Source organism: Mizuhopecten yessoensis, unplaced genomic scaffold (assembly GCF_002113885.1).
Source record: "Mizuhopecten yessoensis strain PY_sf001 unplaced genomic scaffold, ASM211388v2 scaffold11165, whole genome shotgun sequence".
Classification (NCBI taxonomy): Eukaryota; Metazoa; Mollusca; class Bivalvia; order Pectinida; family Pectinidae; genus Mizuhopecten; species Mizuhopecten yessoensis.
The window spans coordinates 983597-1009075 of NW_018408912.1; the positions used below are offsets into that span (position 1 = coordinate 983597).

Sequence of the window (25479 nt, forward strand, 5' to 3'; positions counted from 1 at the left end):
ACTTCGCACGTGCGAAAAAGGAAATCCGCGCATGTTTTGGTGACGTCATGATGGAAGGTGTACAAGATGGCGGCTGTCGGGTGCATGGAGAATAGTGGGGATAATAACAGTGAAGAAAGACAGGACAACTGTGTCTCTGATCTACGTGAAATGTGCAAGAAAAATGGGTTGAACCACAAATTTAATTATGAAGAAAAACCAGGTGATTGTATCAATGCAAAGGAGATGATTTTGGAGAAACTAACAAGGATCAATGGTACTAACAAACACAATTCATTCACGAAACCATCGATTCCAACACTTCGGTCGCGTGGGGAGAGAGTGTCCGGGGGGCAAGACTCGCCCCGCCGGACAAGGAGGTTGTCCAAGCAGGATCAAGCTGAGCCACGAGTCATGTAAGTTGTACAAAAGCTTGTATATACGTGCGACCCCTCCTCTAGTTGCATGGCTTCCCTGGACAAAGGGGCTTCATTGGGGCACCTCCACGGGGTAATCAATTTTTCCCCAAGTGAATTTTGTTTATTTGTTGCTTCGCAACAGCATCGTGCAATCGTTAAGATGATGACATTTGTAAATGTAGATAAGTATTATTATTGACATTTGGTGTTATTGTTGTTGTAGGTTAAGTTTCATATTTTGTCAATTTAGCCGGTCCCTTTAGAAACCATGCTTGCTAATGTCACCATGACCAGCTGTAAAAAAAATGATTTACGAGAATCTTTTCAGAATTTGTAACAATGATTTCTTATCTTTGATTTCTTAAAAACGTTTTTATAGTAATACAAATTTTAATGAAGAATAAGACAAACTTTATTTTTTCCTGATTATGCTTCCTGCATTTCACTTAAAAAATATATTTTTTTTTAGTTTATATGAACAAGCTTTAAGATATTAGAAGCAAAATGTATTACATATTCTAGATAAACTGTTTAAATTTCATTCAAATTGGGTTAAATAGTCATATATATATCTGTACAATAATAAAGGGTTAAACTTTACTCCAATGGTGTGTAAAATTAACAACTACAAATAATCCATTGAATATTTATTTTTTTAAATTAATAGATATAAGAGAACATAGAAATTTGAAAATTGCTGTACCCAATTGGTCCATGAGAAAATAAGGAGCCACATCTGAAAGTCCTCAATTAATTGCATAACTTTTCAATGTGTTAATCTAGATCTACATACATTGTAGATTAGACACTGAAAGGAAGAATATGAATTGATTAGTTAAATTACTAATACTGTAACATGTAAAATTAAAATCAATCAAACTTCTCAACAGCAGGGTATAGATATGATTAGCTTAATTATCCATAGAACATTTTGCATTGATGTAAAAAATTACACGGTCACCTTGTTTTATATATTACAAAATAATGTTTAGTAAACAAAAACTTAAAAAACGTATTATGTTTTTCCTTTATATTAACTCATAAGTTCAATCACGGAATTAGATTAGAGTGAAAGGCAACTGCCTCTTCGGCATAGGAAATATGTCTAGGGCACTTTGTTTTGCGAGAACCTGTGAAAAAGCGCAAGAATTTACCTGATTTGGGAAAAAAATGCCGCTTCAATCATCGTAGAAATTTATTGCCTTTGAAAAGTTATACATTCTGGGGAATCCTGTACCGTAACATTTTCCACAGTCCAAAATAATTGATTTTTGATTTACTTCTGTCTTTATTTTTATCATATTTGTTGTGTCAAATACTAGTAAAATGTCTCAAATTGCAAAAGTTTATAGTGAACCTACACAGTTGCCAACTTGAATTATTACATGGCTTAACACCCGCCATTAACGTCTTTTGTTTGTTTTCTTGCTAATAAATAGATTATTTGACATACAAACTAGACATTATTGCTTTTAGATATGTGTGTTCAATCGCAACATGTAGTTTTAAGTGAACCCTTACCTCTGAAATCGTAGTATTTGTATTCTGAAAACGGTTGTTGATCGGCATGTTTTTAATAATGGCCGCCATTTAGCCTTAGATTACTGATCGCGGGTGGGTTCATGAATGCATGTAATTCTCGGTTATTGATCATAAAAATGTTGTAATTTGTTTACATAATTACAATCTGGTATATTATCATGTACACAGAACGATATCAATCACACTGACGATCTACAAAGTGTATTTTTACGGCTCTGAATATTGACCAAAATTCATCATGATGCAATAGCGTATGATTTCACTCCCCTCATCGTCTTGCTTTACACTCCGCTGTTTGAGTTTTGAATCACTTGCTAACAAATAGATAATTAGACATACAGACTGAACAAAATTGCTTTTTGATATGTGTTCGATCGCAACATGTGGTTTTAAGTGAACCCTTACCTCTGGGATCGTAGTATTTGTATTCTGAAAACGGTTGTTGATCGGCGTATATTGAAAAATGGCCGCTATTTAGCCTTAGATCACCGATCGCGGGTGGGTTCATGAATGCATGTAATTCTTGGTTATTGATCATAAATATGTTGTAATTTGTTTACATATATATAATTACAATCTGGTATATTTTCATGTACACAGAACGATTCAGTTGCATTGATGATCTGGAATGGGTATTTTTACGGCTCTAGATATTGACCCGAATCCATCGTGATGATTCCTAATTTCAGCATGCAAAAACAGAAAAAGGGGGTCCAAACTGCTTCAAAGCCTTACAAGTTTAATACACCATTCCACACCACAAAAATTAACTTTTAACTAAAAAAATAACCAGTTCATTTTTTATCAGAGTTAACATTGAATTCTAATATAATTTGTACAATAAGTACAATGTACATGAAATGTGTGCATGGAAAGTCATGAATAAACACCGATTCACATATTGCAGGGCTTTATGTTGATCCTTGATAAGTATTTTTTTGTCTCCAAAATTATATCTTTTGAACTTTTGGCTTAATTTGAATGAACATGTCAATTTGATATGGTTTTGACCCTCTAAATATGAAGGAAAATGTTTATGAAATGGTTCAACTTAGCCGTGTTCATTGTATATATTATATAAAATCAAGCATATGGACTTTATTATTAGACATTAGGCAATAGACTGTCATATTCTGTGAAAACTTAACATGTGGTTGTATATGTATACATGTTTGTCATCTATTTTTCCAAAGTATATTTTACTTAGTTAATACAAGTGAACTAATGAATTATTTAAAATACATCTCTTCATTTTGTTAACCTACAGCAAAACTATATGTTGCATGCTCTTGGTTCTATCTTAAGTGTGATTGATATGAAACATAAATAGTAATGATACTTATATAACAATACATATATTCACTAATTGAGGTACAAAACTGACAACAAATCAATTTGGGAAGATAATAATCAATTACATACCAAATGTATGTGAACTGCAAACTTTAATCTGTATACAAGTCTTAATACTGTGTTTTAAACTCAGGGTTTATTCAAACTGGATGTATAGCTTCTTTAATAATTGTTCTCTTTTTTACACAGCGGACACATCTTAATCAGTTCAAGAAAAAAAATCTTGAAAAACAAACAAAATAAAAAGTTACCAAAGAAAAATTCTCTGGATTAATGTAAAAAAAAGCTAAAAGAAGTTGAAGATCATCAGTCTTTAGGAATATATTGATGATTTAAATGACACTGAAAATTGTTGCTGACAACATGATAGCTTTAACGAGTGGGCTTGATACCTGTAGTACAACAGAGCTAGTGGTGCTGTCAACAGGAACACTAGTGGTGGAGCTGTCCCTGGAACAGCAAGTTATATTTTGGTTAGCTGGAAAAGATACAAGAATGTTGCATTCAAATTTAAATCATACTGGTTCCTAATAGAAATATTAGAATACTTTGGACTTATTATTTAGTTTCTGGGACCAGAAAAATGATTGGGGGGGGGGGGGGGGTATTATGTCAAAAAGATTGTACTGTGTGTAGTATTTTTGTCACAGCAAAGACATAAAATGTATCAAATAGATATGTCCTTTTGAATCAAAGATCATTGTATGGAGTCAAAACATTCTCAAAAGTCTGTAAATATTGACAAAATGCTGAATTGAAACATGATGAAATGAAATTCAAAATCTCAATGAACTATTTTGTTCATTTTTGGGAAAGTCAGGTTTAGATACACTTTATTTTAAGCCTGATTCATAGTGCTGGGACATTTCACATTTTTCTAATACAGAAAAAAGAAAGAAAAATAAGAATCTACGAAAATGCACCATGTGGAGTAATTACGAATAAGTTGCACCAAAATATGTTTATGATTTAGATATACTTGCTAATAATTGAAAATTTAATTCAATGAATTCATTAGAATTCAGCCATACTTATTTTTGTGTAGGAACTCCAGACTGACTTGCTGTGATGTTATCCGATTAAACAGAAATCATGTCGCAGAAATCAAGAATTTATTTCTGTATCACAATATTAATGACAACAAAGGATATACATGTGGAGCCAAGATGATGGAATTCAGGTTTGAAACATGTCTTCGATTGTTGCCTAGAAATATAAACATATAAAAGTGTTCTATTTTTTAGGTACATATATTATTAAATGACCTATTCCAAATCTCAAAATCTTGAGAATAACATATCATAAGGTCTGCTGATGTTCTGTATTTTTCTAATAAATGGTTTAAAAATTAAAATGTGTAATAGGACAAAGTTATTGCTAAACGTTTACCCTTTAAGTCACTTCTCCCACAGGGGTTTCATTACAAATGTCTGATATACATAACATTATGCCATACTGATATAGATCATAGCACACATAAACATACATGTGCTGTGACCTATATCAGTATAGCACATGTACATGTGTATTGGACATTTGTAACAAACCCCTGTGCTTCTACCGTGCTGTGTATGCCCTCGAAAGATCTTGATTTTGGTCGCTCGATATTTTTTTATTTTTTTGTAGAATCTTTTGTTTCATTTTCAAAATCTGTATAAATATTCTTTCATTAAAAAGTCTAAATCTAAATAACTATCATGATGTAGCTGCTTGACATAGTTTGCGACATCATCACATGTACGCATTCATTTTCTAAAGTTTTAGCCACGATGATTACACTGTGTTACTTGCCTGTCAAATCAGTGTCACACTATCGGTCTCTCGTCACCTAGGTAAACAACGTGTTTATCGATACCGGAAATCGGTCTGCGAGATAGCATGCAAGTGCAGTACAGGTATATTGGCTCCAGTGAGAGGTCACAGGCCATCACGGTTCAGTGCACAAATACAAGAGGTGGACAATACATACGCGAAATTAAAGAGGTGTTGCCAATCCCTGTTATCTAAGTTTGTGGTTCAATGAAATTAAAGTACAATGGGTAGGAGTATTTTGGAATTGTTACTTATGTCAGGGTCATGACCTCTGTGGTTTTAAAGTGTACCCTGAACAAAAATAGTAATGAATATATTATTATTCTATATGATTCAAACACAAAAATGTTGAAAACCGCATTAAAATCGGTCATCCCGATACCGAGATATCGATGCGTAAAGTGTAAGATTTTCACCTGTCCTACTAATTAGCATAATCGTAACTCGTAATTTGGCCTCTATCGGCTACTAATTAGCAAAATCATAACTCGTGATTTGGCCTCTATCGGCTGTGATGTCACAAGTTCAACGCCTGAAGCGGTCACCATCGAAGGAATAGGCGATATCGAGAACAGCCATCACCAAACCGCGTCAGATTGCGAATTACTAAATTACTAGTTTTGAGGAATCAGATTATGATGAAGATAACATTATGTAGATGGTATCCAGTCATATAAGAATTTAACATTAGATGGTATCAAGTCATATAAGAATTTAACATTATGTAGATGGTATCAAGTCATATAAGAATTTCCAGACAGTGAGTTTAATTGAAACCAAACTGACGACTCTGAATACGGTAACATATACTGGTAGCATTGCATGTCATGATTCTGAGTACTGAGGATTTTTTTTCTCTCAAATAAATGAGTTTGAGGGAAATTAAACAGAAATAGTCTCAATGTTGAAATTAAACAGAAATAGTCTCAATGTTGAAATTAAACAGAAATAGTCTCAATGTTGTCGATCAAAGATATTTTAGCGGGTAGGTCAGTTTGCAATAAGTTTCTTTAATCTACACAGAGACGTATATACTTCATATGTCTCTGCTCTACAGTAAAAACCTATCCAATCATGTCGTCATTGAACAGCGCAACTTCGTGACCTGTTTCTGTGCCGGAATATTCATCTTGCAAAGTTTTATACTGTGGTACCTCTATGGTCCAAAAATACGGAAATATATCAGTGAAAAATGTTCATAAAATAACTTCAACGTTGGTGTCTACTGTTTTTAAATGTCAATATTTTAGTAATGACAAATCGACGACATTGTGTCTTTCTTTTGTTAGGTCGACAATTCAAATAAACAGCAAATTACCGACAGTTACAGATTTAATTGTATACAATACAGTACCCAGGTATGTGATACTAAATATGATCACAGACTTATATAATCTAATCTTGTGATTACATTTATCTCAAAAATATAATTGAATTATGAGATTCAAACATTTTTGTTTCTCCCTATACATGTAGCATACACAAGTTATAACATCTTGGTTAAATAATGAAAATCATCTTGATCCACTCCCTTAGCATACTTAGGTGTGAAATTTGTGTACAGGCAAATAACACTAAACGCCTGTGTCCAGTACTGACAGCAGGAGGCCCAAGACACACCTGTATACCTGTGTCCAGTACTGACAGCAGGAGGCCCAAGACATACTTATATACCTGCGTCCAGTACTGACAGCAGGAGACCCAAGACATACCTATATACCTGTGTCCAGTACTGACAGCAGGAGGCCCAAGACATACCTATATACCTGTGTCCAGTACTGACAGCAGGAGGCCCAAGACATACCTATATACCTGTGTCCAGTACTGACAGCAGGAGGCCCAAGACATACCTATATACCTGAAGTTAGTATGTTGATTGCATTTGGTGTAGATGACAATTTAACAACAATGTCCTCTGGCGAGATAATGGGGAAATGTTTAAGCAGAGACGTATGTATTACATCTCTGGTATAAGGATCAATTTCAAGAAAAATGTTAATAAATGATATGCGTAAGTAATGTCACATTATATGCAAACCACAATCAGTACAACTGCATCACTCGACAGATGAAAGTCAGAAACGAGGCAAATAATACTGGACCATGCTATGCACATTATATAGTTCATTGATAAATTACTTATCTTTGTGAGACTTGAACGGACAGGTTCTCCCCTGCAATATTCTTAGAAGTGATGTGTATATATTTATCATGTACTAAATTCCTTGGATTGCATAAAGAATAAAAACGTTTCAAGTTTTATGACTTGGAGTAAAAAACAACAAAAAACATGAGTTGCTGCTCATTATGAGTATAAACTATTGTACCGGTGCATTTTTTTTTGTCAATTCCAATCCTATATCTACTGTACATATTGCAAAGAAAGGGGTGCGGTGCGCCTACGTTAATTTGACTTAATTTTTAATTAATTGTTTTGTGTTGTATATAGGTGTTCATCAAATTTTCTAAAGTTAAAAAAAAAATATATTCATATAGTTTTTACCGTATGCCTCCTCAGGAGGAACTAATTTCTTCATTAAAATTGTAAAAAAAAAAAAAAAAAATTTATATGTATGTAGTCTTTAAATATTATCTACACAAGTAAGTGACGATGGAATATATCATATAAGTAGCTAAAAGCTCACATAACGAACGCACGGTCGAAGCTTCCTGGTATATTCCTATAGGGCTGTTTTGACAGCGTTGAACTTGTGACGTCACAGAGGTTGGCTATACCCATGTCGAGGTGATCGCCGCTGAGCCAAAGGTGAAACAGAGTCAACTACGACGTTCACACTTTCTTAGCCTTTTATTGTGTAATATGAAGTATTTTCATAGCTTGATATAGAAAAACGTTCAGGGTACACTTTAACGCTGGTATAAAGGTGTGTCTGGTCTCGATAGGGGCTCACATTTCACTGTTTCTCATTTATCATTTACAGATGGTTCTGGTTGGCCAATCTAGTAACAACCCAACTTTATAGCTAACAGTTATAGGAAAAATAGAATATATTTGTGTATATATGTACTGGAGTATAAAAACATATATATTTAATACTCAATATTTGTGTTGAAAAGTATTTTCAGAATGAACAATGTAGCAATTTCAAAGCACTGTTATTAATTTTGTACATGTATTCATATAAAAAATCCTCTTTACCTGGACAGACTAATGAAGTGTGTAGTGGATTTGATACACCATCATGTGAATCAATATTTGTGTATATATACTTGCACTTCAACATGGTTTATTTGATTACTAAATACCTGATTGAAGAACTTAGGTGTGTCCATTTTAAACTTCCTGAAATAAGCATGACTATGTCACTAAGCATGACAGTACTTGTACATGTACCTACATGTATTAGGTATCATATGTGCATGTCAATTGCAATGTATCCTTTTCTGGCCCTTATCAAACATAACCTGTACAAGTGTACACATAACAAATATCTCTACATGTAGAGATACGCATATTTGATTTTGAACGAAGAAAAAACTATTATCATACAGATAAGATAATAATAAAGTACTTTGATTTATATTTCTAAAAATGCTGTTGGTTTTAAAGGAAATTACATATTTTTTTGTAATAGAAGTATGTCTATGTACATGAGTAACTTAACCAAATTATCTTTGTAATATTTCTGAAGTACTTTAATGTTATCTTTAAACTGGTGCAAAGGAAACTATTACAAGTGTGTGATTATGAATTGTGTTGGCCTTTATAAAACCAGTCTAATGTAAAATATTCTGCCGATTCCTATCAGATTCCTCTTTCCTATATCAGACACAAAGGATTGTATTGAGGAAAAGGAACACTGTTATACAGTCTATAGTCACACTCTCGCTAGATAATTATCTTCCATTTGATGCCAATTGATCCACAACTCCCTGGCGCAGACACCGTCAACCTGCCAGCAATGTGGAGCCTTGTTGTTCCAGAAGATATGCCTAATGAAGATATGGATGATCCTGTAATCCAAAGTCGTGGATATCAGACATTTTACTCTGAGTAATTAACAGTAAACTTGATAATGGTACAGATTAAAAGGTATACTATTGAATAACACTATCATTCATTCAGCTGTTGATTGCACATATTAGATATGTCAACCAAATTTTATGTAGATGTCTGCTTTAAATGGTTAGGCCCAGGATGTAGTTAACTCGTTTACATCAAATACAATGTATATACATACTGGTAACTCTGAGAGAAAACAACATTTGTCAACTGTTTTGAAGACATCGGTTGTGGTATTATGGATAGTTTGGCTGTTTAAAAACCTAATTGGCTTTGCCATAGGAAGTACACCTCTGTTGACCATTGAGTGACCAGCTGCCTCCTGGTGAAGATGTCCTCACCCTGACTGTGGTATTATCTGTGTGGGACAGTGTAATCAATAGTCTTTCACAGTCCACTTCCTTTATCCTATTCCAATGAAAGCACCAAGAGTTAAATTCATCAGGTTTAGTCCACATTCTACATTGTCAGGTTTAGGACTAGTAAAGGGATTATAACTGTGTACATCTGCCATATATCTCATGGAATTGGGTTTTAAAACATTCATCTTCACATACTTTGATGTGTTGCATACTTTTCAGGATATTGTCAAATGATTCTACTGTATTGATGATATTTAATAGCTGCTCCTTTAAAATTTAAATAAAGATGCAATTATGTACTATACATTGAATTAGCAGTAGCTGTTTTCTTTATTTGATTATATATATGTATAGCTAACAGATTGATACAAGATAGACTTAATTTGGCCATATCTTGCCTGGCAAAATTGCAAAATGTTCATACTTTTCCGAAGGAAGTCTACCGTAATTTGTAAACAACAACAATGATATTGTTCAGTTGTTTACTGCACCTGTTTTTATTAGTAAAATTAGTTTTCTATCAAACACTTATGACACATCTCTGTACATTGACACATTTTTGAAATTCCTATCTTTACATGACAATGTATACAAAATTTGTAAGTTTTAATTGATTTATTAAAATAAAGGCGAATATTTTCCTATTATATACAGTGTAATGCTTCTCCCTTCAGATAAAGAGCAGACACATGACATTATATTTACATATATATAATGTTTTTTCTGTTATAGTGTATCAAATTATAATTTGCCTTATTTCTTTCTTGGTTTTGAATATTCAGTTACCAGGTAACTAATGAGTTAAAATGACATTTTGACATGGTAAAAAATTGGTTACAAGAAGATATACATGTTAAAGGCACACACATATGGACTACTTGTTTATTATATAGGCAGTGTACACATGTGTGTAACAGGTCATATTAGTGCACTAACTGAACATATGTGTTTCAGATCATATTAGTGCACTGAATACATGTGTCTCAGATCATATTAGTGTACTGAATACATGTGTCTCACATCATATTAGTGTACTGAATACATGTGTCCCAGATCATATTAGTGTACTGAATACATGTGACTCAGATCATATTAGTGCACTGAATACATGTGTCTCGGATCATATTAGTGTACTGAATACATGTGTCCCAGATCATATTAGTGTACTGAATACATGTGTCCCAGATCATATTAGTGTACTGAATACATGTGCCTCAGATCATATTAGTGTACTGAATACATGTGACTCAGATCATATTAGTGTACTGAATACATGTGACTCAGATCATATTAGTGTACTGAATACATGCGTCTCAGATCATATTAGTGTACTGAATACATGTGACTCAGATCATATTAGTGTACTGAATACATGCGTCTCAGATCATATTAGTGTACTGAATACATGCGTCTCAGATCATATTAGTGTACTGAATACACGTGTCTCAGATCATATTAGTGTACTGAATAAATGTGTCTCAGATCATATTAGTGTACTGAATACATGCGTCTCAGATCATATTAGTGTACTGAATACAAGTGTCTCAGATCATATTAGTGTACTGAATTCATGTGTCTCAGATCAAATTAGTGTACTGAATACATGTGTCTCAGACCATATTAGTGTACTGAATACATGTGTCTCAGATCATTTTAGTGTACTGAATACATGTGTCTCAGATCATATTAGCGTACTGAATAGATGTGTCTCAGATCATATTAGTGTACTGAACACATGTGTCTCAGATCATATTAGTGCACTGAATGCATGTGTCTCAGATCATATTAGTGTACTGAGTACATGTGTCTCAGATCATATTAGTGTACAGAATACATGTGTCTCAGATCATATTAGTGGACTGAATACATGGGTCTCAGATCATATGAATACATGTGTCTCAGATCATATTATAATTAGTGGACTCAACACATGTTTCAGATCATATTAGTGCACTAACTGAACATATGAGTTTCAGATCATATTATTGCACTAACTGCCTCAAAAAAAAAGTGCCTCAGTACAACAGATAATTATTTGTGGTGATAACACATTTATGATATATATTTAAATACAGTGATTAACATTTTATATTATTTTCACAATTATCTTTGATTCCAAAGTGTACATGTATATAGCCTGTATTCAGATTGTATGTAAATGATATCAGCCTGATTAGTTTGAACTATGTTAGTGGTCCCACAGAGGAGATAGTGCGATATATTGTGTCTAGACTATCAGGCCCTATAACATTTATTGATGTAGACCTGTTATTGCTTGTGTATTAGTATGCAGTCTGTTTACATACAATGTATGTAGACGTCTTTTTCTTCGATCTTGTATCCTGCTTCCTCAGATACCCAAACAGATAGCGCTGTCATCAAAGTTAGGCTCTATTGATACAGTGCTATCATAAATATGTGATAACCTACACGTACACCTAATGTGGTGCCAGTATATTTACGTTTGATGTTAATTAGCCTGTAAATGGCACAGGAGATGAACTTTGATGGGGTCTTTATTGTCGACAATTACAAATGAGTTACCTTTGTACTAAGTTGTAAATGATTTTTTTTCTTTCTTTCTAAAGCTCATTTCAGTGCAGTTACATGTTTGCATTAAAGATGTAAGTCTAATAGACCATTTGTAAATGTTTGTGTGTAGATGTAATACCTATGATGATTACCGTAAAAACCCATGTAATTTGCGCACCTATGTAATTTGTGCAGGTACTTTTTGAGGCTGAAAATCCCCAAAAAAGGTTCTACTCAAATATTTTGTGCACCATTTTTTTTTTTTAAAGTTGAAAAGATTTTACGGTACCTATAAAGCATTAGATCAATAATAACTTAAATAGTGTTTGATCAATAGTTACCCAAAAAGTGTTAGATAAATAATTACCTCGATGGTGTTAGATCAATGATTACCTATCAAGTGTCAGATCAATGATTACATATAAAATGTCAGATCAATGATTACCTATAAAATGTCAGATCAATGATTACCTATAAAGTGTCATATCAACGATTACCTATAAAGTGTCGGATCAATGGTTACCTATAAAATGTCAGATCAATGATAACCTATAAAATGTTAGATCAATGATTACCTATAAAATGTTGGATCCATGATTACCTATAAAGTGTCAGATCAATGATTACCTATAAAGTGTCAGATCAATGATTACCTATAAAGTGTCAGATCAATGATTACCTGTAAAGTGGCAGATCATTGATTACCTATAAAGTGTCGGATCAATGATTACCTATAAAATGACAGATCAATGATAACCTATAAAGTGTCAGATCAATGATAACCTATAAAGTGTCAGATCAATGATTACCTATAAAGTGTCAGATCAACGATTACCTATAAAATGTCAGATCAATGATTACCTATAAAGTGTCAGATCAATGATTACCTATAAAGTGTCAGATCAATGATTACCTATAAAGTGTCAGATCAATGATTACCTATAAAGTGTCAGATCAATGATTACCTATAAAGTGTCAGATCAATGATTACCTATAAAGTGTCAGATCAATGATTACCTATAAAGTGTCAGATCAATGATTACCTATAAAGTGTCAGATCAATGATTACCTATAAAGTGTCAGATCAATGATTACCTATAAAGTGTCAGATCAATGATAACCTATAAAATGTTGGATCAATGATTACCTATAAAGTGTCAGACCAATGATTACCTATAAAATGTTGGAACAATGATTACCTATAAAGTGTCAGATCAATGATTACCTGTAAAGTGTCAGATCAATGATAACCTATAAAATGTTAGATCAATGATTACCTATAAAGTGTCAGATCAATTATTACCTATAAAATGTTGGATCAATGATTACCTATAAAGTGTCAGATCAATGATTACATGTAAAGTGTGTAATCAATACACTTTTTTTAACTATTTTTTAACATTCGGTATCAGTAATATTTATATGCATCTGGAATTGTATGAATATTTTGAGAAATAACAAAGTTTATAAGAAGCTATATATATATATATATTTATATCTGAAACCTTACCAAAATTCCTAAATGGAAGAATGTAATTTTTGTTCAAAAAGTAGAACAGGTGAAGTATATTGAAATTGTTTAAGTGATGAAATACACACCAGTCAGCTGTGATCTATTGTCACAAGTCAAAACCAAATGAAGCCAACCCACAAGGTTTAATTTCTGGCCCCAACTTTATTACTGATCATTGAGCTCAGATTACAGGACAATGAGGTTACTGAGGTTAGTGATGTAGTCCTTTACCTGGAAATTATACGATTAGAAGGGTGATTGTAGCTCACTTACAGGTAGCGTGGAGATTTGTGTGTTCTCTACCTGCCGATTATTGTAAAATTACATGTAGACACGATAATCCGACAGGGTATCCAGATGGAAACATAAACATGCCAAGCTAATAGGCTGCTCTATGCTTCATATACTGTCTTGCATGCAACATCTATTTTAAATCACTATCGACCGTGCATAAATCTATACATATTGGCCGACAGTGAAGATTGTGTCTGATAAAACACTAGCTGTGAGATGGTTGTCTGAATGAATATGGTGTTTGTATAATGGTTTTCCATATGTTGAAAGTCTGTTTGATGTCAAAATGATGTTCTTTTGGGAAAATAATTATCGCAGTCTATTAATTTATACTGCTTGTTCTGTCAGTTTGATATTCATGTGTCACAATAATTGTCTTTTTTTTTATAAAAACAAATTTATTGTATTATGTTACATAGTTGCTAGTCATCATTGCTATACTGCATGAGCCTTTAGTTGGGTTTTGTACCCTGCTCACCACACTAGGGCCTATGTCTCAATGTCAGTTGTGTTTTGTACCATGCCCACTACACTTGGGCCTGCTGTATGATGTTTCTGTGTGTAAATGTCTCAATGTCAGTTTTTGTTTTGTTTTTTATTCGATACTTGTTTCTCTTTCATGATTCATGAAATAAGTATTAGTTATTTTCAATCACCAGAAACCAAAATGAACCTGGTTTTGATGACAAGACAAATTCTGAAATCTTTACTTCAAACTTTCCAGTTTCCACTTAGCTTTCATCTTGATATACACCAGAGTTCTTATGTAAACTAGCATAGAACCGTTTACCCTACTTTTGAACAGGGTTTTTTCCCCCTGCCTGTTACCTATAGAAATATCAAAAGTGTGTAACTAGATTTGTGGAAGGGAAGTGCTAGCAGCAACAAAAACGTTTTATCGTTTGAAGCTGAACTTTAAAAAGTGAAATCCAGCTGGTTTTTCACCGCGCAGGTCTGTGTAAGGGGTTGGGTCTTGGTTAAATATTTCCAGTAAAATCTTAAAGAAGGCAACATGATCTTATGTCAGTGTTAGAGGGGTTGTAAGGACTCTTTAAGTAACACGCTTTCAGTTAGAATTATGATCAGGACGTTTTCATCTTAAAAACAGCATGGTAACATTTGTTTCACCAGAAAAATAATGAAAAACTTTAATAAGCATGGTCCATCCAAAGTTGTATTTTTGTGACTTGAGTGTTATGAAGTGCATTGTCAATCATGACACATAGTTACTAGGTACTTATAGAGACTAGATATTCGTAGTTACTAGGTAATTGCTGCAATTTTCTTCATATAAAAATGGAAAACAGGGAATATAGAAAGACCGGTCATTATTGGCCATTGATTTACTCCTTCTCGTTATTACAGATCCATACATCACAGATAAATGTAAGAATTCTAGCTTACCCTTTGCCCTGTTGACACCATCCCTAATTGCTTCATGTTAACACTTTTAGATGCTTGTACACAATCGCCATGTAAGTGCCTTTGACGCCTCTGCATGGTTTTACTGTAAGTACTTGTTGATGCCTTGCAGTTGTGTGTGATTGAAACATAAAAGTACATAATAAAACAAATTCAAGTCAAATGTTATAGCTGAAATTATATCTGATTTACCAGAAAGACTTGAGAAAATATTTCAGCTCGAAAATTTGATGACCTGAACAACATTTCATTCAACAAACAATGTTATGGAGTTATGCTGCCATTGTTCACATTTCATTAATTTACCCCAAAAATTGTTCAGTGCAGAATAGCAAGGCGCATCAGTTTGCATGGATCTAGAGTTCAAAGTAATAGAAATGAAAGGAAAAGAATTATATGATCCTGCAAAAGTGCAGCTTTTTGGTGTTGAATTCCAATCCAAGATGGCCACCATCCCCTTTGATTGGCTGTGACATTATCATCCTGTGGTTTCTATTTTCACCTACAGCTATGCATTGTACTAGACTTGAGGTACAAAAAATGTGCTATTTCACTATGTAGTTGAATAAAGATGTATAATGTTCTTGCCATCGTTACAGCCACGTGGTAATAAAAATGTCCCAGAAGATTGGGTCAGGATGTGTTAGAATTTAAGAATCAGATTACCTCTTGTTTTTATTTTGGTATGTGAATTGTAACAAGATTCCAGGAAAATATCCTGCAAAATTTCTTGTGTCGTTTTTACAGGAACAACAGTCTCAGTGCTATATGGTTAGTGTTTAATCTGAACAGACATTTTACTTTTCTAAACTTTCATTGTAAATATAAATATTCTATAACATACACAAGGAGTACAACTTGCATTGAAGTTCAAATCAAAAGTTGTTCAAGTGCATACTTGAACAACATGTACTGTGCTTTCCAATAAACCTAGCTATATTGCAGGGGTAAATCTGTGCAATCCTTTCCTGCCCGGGACACACCATTGACTCCAGAGTGGTTTAGTCACGATACACCAAGCAGAAAATCAAGATAGCCCAATTAGATCTTACATGTAGGGTTAGTGGAACAATGTCTCCAGTCTGACTACAAGTTCCAACAACAGGTCCTTGCCTTTTGTCTGTGAGGTTCTCTTAGTTCTGTTTTAACAGGTGGAGTGAAGCAGAATCTGATACAAAAATTACATAGAAAATATAACCCCCTCCCCATCTCCATTCAGGACATGCTGTAGTTCATAGCAAAGGGAGTACATGTATACGTGATGATGGCAGGTGGAGTTTGGTTGTGTCAGTGAGGTGCAGACTTGAGGGGGATTTAGGTACGAATACAAAGCTCTTACTGTTAAACCTTAACAAGTTTACTTCACTGACCCAATACTGTGTCATATATCTGTAGTGGTCAACCAAATCCCTTTCTCTGTCATGGTCTGTGCAGCCTAAACCACAAACCCAAACAACTTGTTTACCTCACTGACCAATGCCAGTCCATATATCTGTAGTAGTCAACCAAATCCCTTTCTCTGTCATGGTCTGTGCAGCCTAAACCACAAACCCAAACAACTTGTTTACCTCACTGACCAGTCCATGCATCTGTAAAGTGGTCAACCATGGTCAATTACAAGTACATGCAACATCCAATGTGGTGTGTCATGTACAATAAACATGTTGAAGAAAACATTACAATTAATCTGTATATATAAGGATTTGGATCAAAACAAGCCCAAGCACTTACTTATCAATATAAATGTTTATCAGAGAACACCCTGAAGTGTCCTACATTTTCTGTTTTTACACAGAAACAGGCATGTGTATTTTTTCAAAGTTTGCTGTGCAAATTAAACATGCATGTTTTAGTTATTTTGGCACAACTTTTGACAAATTTATAACCACAAGAGCACTTGAGTTGAAGCCTTAGTTGACACCTGTGTAAGTATGGTGGCACTGATTGCCACTGGCATGTACATCAATTTGTCAACAGACATATTGGGTGGTAGCCGCAGCTCAAGGATTACACAACTACCGGATACCATCACCACATTTAACACAAACAAGTGCTTGCTGTTTAATGTATCCATATTTTGATACCACCTTAAATGTGTGTCTATCAATATATTCTGAAAAAGATCAAATGTACAAGACATATCGGGGCACTTTTTGTACTGGCTTTTCAAACTTCTTCATTGCAAGTGTTTAGTCTTTGTAGCAAAATGCTGCTCCTGCCTGAATCAAATGTGCAGACTTCATAAGTCAAGTGGCACATATTTTAGGAGATTCAAGTCGTGTAAGTGTGATTTATATGTAGTACACATGCTAAGTCTTGTGTGTATAAATGTTTATTATTTTGAGTGATTTAATTATGTCAAATACTATTTTGTATGAAGTCTTAAAGTTAAAAACAGAATAAGTGTAATTTTCTGCTCCATATGAATATATGTTGTGTAAATAAAAGACTAGGGCTAAGGAAGTATTTGTTTATCCAATGTTTTTTAAATCCCAGTAATTTAATGGTCATTGTCAATATCTTCTGTTTTGTTTATAGTTTGTTATTTGGTAAAATGTAGATTTTGTGTTCTACGCTATCCAATTCAGACATATATAGTTCCATTTGTTACAAACGTACGTTTCTTGTACTGACCAGTACATGTATTATAATTAGGCAAATCCATTGATATGTACCATCGATACACCTTGTATATCAATCACAAAAGGACATTCTATTTACTGCATTCAAAACCAAAGATTTTCTGGTGCGATGCAGATGAAGTGACATTAGGATCAATAGTGGTTTCACTACAACTTTGATACACACTCCGATATTTACTGATTTACACTTTTGATTAAGTTTTGTCAACAGATTTTATAACAGCAGAAAACATTACATTTTAGAAGCCCATTCAAAATGGGGGGGCGACCTTTGTGTCAATAGGATACTTAAATTTACTGATGATCTTAGTGGCCGTCCTACAGGAAGCTTGGGTGTGAATGTTATATATGTAGGTTTAATTACCCTGGTATTTGTACCAGGCAGTCAGCATTACAGCCACCTAATATCTGTATAGGATGATTTTATACTATGGCTTGTGTGAGACAAAGACAGCGGAGAGCTCCAATGTAACTACAGTGAGCTGATCACAAGTGTCCTGACATTGTGTCCTCAACTCTATGCCAATAACCAATAAACTGGGATTAGGGTAGCAACTTAATGTAGCTGACTGCTCCTCAGTGGTGTTCACATTTCACTGTACAGAACAGCCCTGTACAGATGGTAGCTTGAGCTCCTTAGCCATCCCACTGTGTTCCTCGAGCTCTTTCTTTGTTGGGGAGAAGTCATTTGCTTGTCTCTAAACTGTGGAATTGAAGGCACAGAGTAAAAACAAATTATCCCAATTTTGAATGCTAATTGGCAGCTTTTTGGGCAGGGATCTTAATGTGCTTGTTGTGTTTTAATATATGAAAATGTGTAGGAGAAAATGGTGGGGAGGTATTGTAATGTTTTCTGAAGCATTTGTAATGTTTTCTGAAGCATTTGTAATGTTTTCTGAAGCAAATTATTATTGTTGTTCTCACCTACTTGTACACATTTTTGAATTGTTGTGTACTAAAAGTTGTCTAAGTGAGTACAGCAGGATTCGGCTCTTTCAGCCAACTCAACTGGAGTGTATACCTGTCAGTATTTCTGTTTCCAGTCAACCTTCATAAGTGTCTGAGGAAGGCTAAATGTCCATTCTGTAATTTGGAAATTTGTATGGCAGCCAATTAAAGTTGATGGAACTGTGTGTCACTACCTATTAATAGACAAAAGGCATATGTAGACGTAACGTGGTGATAATGTTTTGCAGTCACTGACTTTTAGGTTTACTAGTACTTGGCTGTACAGCTATATATATATATAGGCTCTATCAACGTCACTCCCAGTGTACATATATAGGTGTCAGGATAGTTCCAGAAGTTATGTAGAATTGGTGTGTAATATGATATAATAGATACATGTAGTATTGAGACATATATCTATGTCACTTTGCATGTCATTCACAGTTTTCATGATTTTTCCTGGTATGCTAGACCTGACAACCTGAAGTCACCTTGACTTCCTAGGGGGCTTGGTATGTAGACTTGACTCCTTGGATACAACTTGTATCAGACCTCCTAATGGGGACCAAAGATAATTTACTGATAATTTTTTATCTGAGGCTGACAAATTATCACTTGTCTATGTAGAAATGTGCTATATATGTATGGGGAAATTAAGAATAAAATGTGCACAATCAAGGCGATGTCTTTGTTATTGTTATCTGGTGATGTCACTGTTCTGATGTTGCTGTTGTAACGATAGAAATAACACGACAGCTAGCTAGTGCTGTTTATATTATTATACTGGATTTACTGTTAACGCTGTCAATATGAATAAAGGGCGCTTTAAATAACAGCTTGTTACATTACCACATCATTTAGAGTTGTACAAATCAGTTGGCATCATCCATTTGGACTAGGAAAGTTTACTGTTAATGTTTAAATGTATAAAACATATGTCAACACCGATATTACATATGTCATTACATATTAGGTATACCGATACGTGTGCTGGTGATTCGTACATGTGATGCTGAATTTTGTGAGATTACACGATTCCCCGGTTGTCACCAGACATCTGGCAATACCAATACAACCTCTCAGCAAATCAAATTCTGAAGATCAATACGATATGAACCAACAGAGCTGACACAGTTTATGTAACATGTAACTTGTGTTTGTAACGACAGCACTTTTGACAAATATTGATAATGAGGTGTATATCTATATGTATGCCTGGTAGGACTGGCCTGTGGTAGCTGTTACTTGTGGGGTTTTGAAGATTTAAGAAAGGGAGGGTCATAAATATGGATACATATATTGTCTTGGTCTTTCGTTCAAACAGATTCTTATCTCCTTGGCATCAAACATTGTATATAGAATCCTGTCATTCTTCAATTTTGAAAAACTTGCTCCGATGCAAAATGAATAAAGCCATTTAGCCGTAGAGATTATTTGATTAGTTTGGAAAATAAAGTTGAAATCTTGCAAATCATATTTTGAATTATTAAAATTTTGAGGTTTATCACAAGAGTTTGCACTACTTGAAATGCAGTTTTCATTACAACCCAAAGCTTATAAGTTGCTCAGTCTTCCATACATCTGGCAGAATGACTTTTTGTGAGCTCAGATGTTATCAAAAGCAACACACTAAGGCAGACGGGGATTTTTCCTCCGCAGCATGCTACATTTCATTTCTATCTGAGAGTGTTCCGCCTGTAAACCTCGGTAAGAGCCAGATCGTGCTATGAGAGAGTGTATAATAGACCATCCTGCTATCGCAATCTGTGTGTTGTGTCTATATAAACTTATGATAGTGTGGGTATGGTGTCGCATGCGCGGTGCCAAGGAATTATTGGGGTCTGTTAAAATTTAACCTCAGCAATTATACACAGGGAATCGTTTCATTGAAAGCCGAATCATGTGTCTTTGCTGTGTTACCTGTTGTAGGGCTTAGTTGTGTAGCTTGTGATAGAGTCAGTACAGTAACTTTACTATCCTAGTTTTTACATTGCACACAGATGTAGTAGTTATTGAAATTCTAACAAATATGACAGGGGATGTGAACAAGTTTCAAGAGTATTGTATTGACATTTTATGATTATGTAAAGTTTGTAGGGTCGGATCAGAGGACAGCTGCCAGTTGTTGTTATAAGCAGTAATTGTTTACCTGTGTAGATTATAAGATGTTCTGTTTGTTTTTGTAGTAAGCTTACATAAGTAAACTGTATATATATCCACACACCGTTTCATTTTGTTGAGCTCCTGTATTTTCACAGAAAGGATACTTCATCAGTTAATAGGAAACCTGTCCTACTAGATGGACGGAGATGAAGGATATCTGTCACTCTATATTAACGTCAGGTCTTGATGTGACAGAATATTATCGTCAGGTTTTGGTGTGACAAAATATTAATGTCAGGTTTAATTTTGGTGTGACAAAATATTAACGTCAGGTCTTGGTGTGACAGAATGATAATGTCAGGTCTTGGTGTTACAGAATATTAATGTCAGATCTTGGTGTGACAGAATATTTACGTCAGGTCTTGGTGTGACAGAATATTAACGTCAGATCTTGGTGTGACAGAATATTAACGTCAGGTCTTGGTGTGACAGAATATTAACGTCAGATCTTGGTGTGACAGAATATTAATGTCAGGTCTTGGTGTGACAGAATATTTACGTCAGGTCTTGGTGTGACAGAATATTAACATCAGATCTTGGTGTGAAAAAATATTAACGTCAGGTCTTGGTGTGACAGAATGATAATGTCAGGTCTTGGTGTGACAGAATATTAATGTCAGATCTTGGTGTGACAGAATATTTACGTCAGGTCTTGGTGTGACAGAATATTAACATCAGATCTTGGTGTGACAGAATATTAACGTCGGGTCTTGGTGTGACAGAATATTAATGTCAGGTCTTGGTGTGACAGAATATTAATGTCAGATCTTGGTGTGACAGAATATTAAAGTCAGATCTTGGTGTGACAGAATATTAATGTCAGGTCTTGTTGTGACAGAATATTAACGTCAGGTCTTGGTGTGACAGAATATTAACGTCAGGTCTTGGTGTGACAGAATAATAACGTCAGGTCTTGGTGTGGTAGAATATTAATGTCGGATGTTGGTGTGACAGTGTATTCAAGTCGGGTCTTGGTGTGACGGTATATTCAAGTCAGGTTTTGGTGTGATGGTATATCAATGTCAGATTTTGATGTGATGATATATAGGTTAACCAGGTCTTTGGTGTGGGCCTTGTAGATAAGCTACATCACATCCAGGAATTCCAAGTTGAGTCGTGAATTTAGTGTTAAAACCCACGAGCAAACTTTGTCATGATGATTAATAACAGTTTCACATAGCTTGACAGTTAATCAATAATAAAATTGTTTGATACACAGATGGAGAATTCATTCTTGTTATATATTTGCACAGTTCTATGACATAAAAGATATTTTTGACATGTCATTTAAACCCTTTGTATTGACATTGTTATGCTGACGTAATGATGTCATCCTTGATAATGTTACGTCAAGAATTTAATAAAGAGGCTATATACAAACGTTAAAACAATACTTGTATCATTTCTAATGAATAATGATTAATTCACATGTGATGCTTCAAGTCAGGCATGTCCATCTTTTCCATTACATAACATGAGTCATTTAGTGGTCAAAGGTCAAATGTCCAGTGTCCTAGTGTGACTGGACACAATGCCTGACAAGTGACTGTCTATAGAGTGTGGACAATGTCCAGTGTGATAGTGTGACTGGACACAATGCCTGACCAGTGACTGTCTAGAGATTCCCAGCTACATTAATCAGTCGTTAATCAGCTCTATTAGTGGAGTAATTAAATGTGAAACAGAATATTTCATAAAAACTGAAATTTGAATTAAAGGTGTGCATTATTTCTAATATCTTATTCTCCTGTACAGAAAAAAAAAATCATGGTTATAGATTCATAAAACCTGTGTAAACAATGAGTGTGACCATTGACCAAGGGGAACTTCCATGTTAAACTTTATTGTTTATTTGGATAATTTTAACATGTACTACTCTAAATGGAGTTCCTCAGGCAGAAAATAGGTCATTTAGCAGCAAGGCTATAGTTATTTTCTCTGAACCAAACTTAGATGATTTTTATCTCACTTGCCCAACGGGCAAGTGAGCTTATGCCATGGTGCGGCGTCCGGCGTCAACTTTTTACTTTTAACAATTTCTTTTCAGTAACCAAGAGGCCTAGGGTGATGATATTTGGCCAGTAACATGCTGGGATGAAGGGCTACCAAGTTGGTTCAAGCAAATGACCTTCTCCCATTTTCAAGGTCACAGGGGTCAAATGTGTTTAAAACCTTTAAAACAGCTTCTTCTAAATAACCAAGAGGCCTATGGTGATGTTATTTGGCCAGTAACATGCTGGGACAAAGGGGTACCAAGTTTGTTCAAACAAATGACCTTCACCCATTTTGAAGGTCACAGGGGTCAAATAAGTTTAAAACCTCTAAACAACTTCTTCTGAAAAACCAAACGGCTTTGGATGATGATATTTGGCCAGTAGTATGCTGGGATGAAGGACTACCAAGTTTGTTCAAACGAATGACCTTGACATATATAAAAAGGTCACAGGGGTCAAATATGTTTATAACCTTTAAACGACTTCTTCTCAATAAGCAAATGGCTAAGGGTGATGATATTTAGCCATTAACATGCTGGAATTAAGGACTACCAAGTTTTTACAAATGGATGACCTTCGCCCATATTCAAGGTCACAGTGGTTAATAAATCTTTAAATCTTTAAATGACTTGTTCTGTATAACCAAAAGGTCCAGGGTAATGATATTTTGTCAGAAGCATGCTGGGTTGGACGGCTATAAACTCTGTTCAATCTTATGTCCTTGTTCATCATTCAAGGTCACAGGCGTTGTATGTTTAAATCTTTTATGAGTCAAACACTGGTATTCTGCCTGTAGCTGTATTTTAGTCCACTTTTAAGATTATTTGTGTGAGATTAATACCAGGTGAGCGATTCAGGCCCATCGGGCCTCTTGTTTGTTTGTTAGTTTAATTTTCCAAGTCAGACAAGTTTCACCCTAGGAGGTAATAAATATGCTCTATGCCATGGATTGACCTTCATTTTTAATTTGTCTGACTTGCAAAATTGACTAGTAGATGTTTGTGTTTGCAATTTAAAATGAACAAGATTATCATTTCAGAGAGTATCACAGACAAGCAATAGATATTTAATAACAAGATAATAAACCTCAAAGCCTAAATACTGATTAGATAACCAGACATGTAGTCTAATGACTGGCGTCATTCTGAAGATATTGCTCTGTTCCTGCAGGACAATGCTTATGATATGAATTAATATTTGATATAGTGCACTATCTAGCTAAGATAAGACACTGCAGGGCACTTAATACTTTACAGATATATACAATTCTACACAATATGAGGATTTCACAGCTACCTTATAAGGTGCTGACTACAGGTTCTATATCACCAGGCTATAACTTAAATGTTAGAAAATATTTTGATGCACACTTTTTATCCTAGAAATGTGAATAGAAATGCTTGATAAATAGCAGGAAGTATAAGACATTGTTTACATTGAAGCTAAATTACAAAGACCTGTTTTATGGTGTATGTGTTGATAGCCTGTACCTGGTATGCTTGTAGGGAGTTGGATTCCTGCAGGGGAAGGATCGGTGATGCTGTGCTAGTTAGCAACAACATGAGGTAATCAAGTGTTAATTACTCCATTTCATGTCGACCTTAGCCTCTCTACTTATAGGTAACTCCTGAATATTGGTGGATTTGTAATGTATTACAAAGCATTAAAAAGGTAGCATTATAGCAGGGGTTACATCACAGGGCTTGTGTCATGACCAAAGTCATTCCAGTCTTGAACACCCTGAGTTTCCACCATCATTAGCCAGCATTCTGCCTGCTCATTCCAGTCTTATATATAAAAATCATGCTATTAAGCTAAAATGCTTGACTCAGTTTTCAATTTATGGTGACTTGGGAAGAAAATGAGTATCTGTGACATTAATTTGTATCTAGGCAGACTGGCCTAAGTAGCAGTTGGTCTTGCTATGCAAATCAATACTGAAGTGTGCCACTGTCACAGACAGCAGCAGACCACACTCAATTTGTAAAACCCAGATTTCTTCTCTTTCTTCTCAGATTTCAAGAAAACTTTGCTTGAAGACAGAGTTATTACTACGGCATGCCAATTTTGTTGTTTCCATATTCTCCAGTTACATGTGCATTATCTAGTCATTGTCCTCAGACATTTTGAAGTCATTTAATTTTTGTATTGTGTGTGCTAAATAAAAACTAGAAACAGCAACTCAGAAAAAAATAGCTAAAGGTTTATTAAGAACTCCAGAGACATATACTATGAAAAAGCTATCAGGCCATAGACATATACTATGAAAAAGCTATCAGTCATGGCCCCACACAAACGTGTCTGCTGATGGTGACAAATCAATGTTTTAAAACGAATGGAAACTGTGGAGAAATAGCTATAGGAAGTTAGAGAATAGAAAGTCGACCCCTTGGCTGTGGGCCTCCTAGTACACCTTGGTGACCTAGTAATCAGCTGTCTACATGTGGCTAACTGGGTCACATCTATTAATAGCCATATTT

General features: G+C 34.6%; 1 protein-coding gene across 2 annotated transcripts in view; it reads left to right on the forward strand.

Annotated features, from left to right (window-relative positions):
* The first annotated feature begins 11 nt into the window (after positions 1 to 11).
* LOC110467186 (zinc finger protein aebp2-like) overlaps positions 12 to 25479 on the forward strand; it is a 98660-nt gene continuing 73192 nt past the window's right edge. The window contains exons 1-2 of one of the 2 annotated variants that reach the window (XM_021524161.1): positions 47 to 395; positions 24505 to 24564. In XM_021524161.1, the coding sequence (XP_021379836.1) occupies positions 67 to 395; positions 24505 to 24564 (389 nt within the window). In that variant the 5' untranslated portion in view covers positions 47 to 66. Of the gene's footprint in view, positions 396 to 24504; positions 24565 to 25479 lie in introns of both variants that reach the window. The other variant, XM_021524162.1, reaches the window with a different exon arrangement.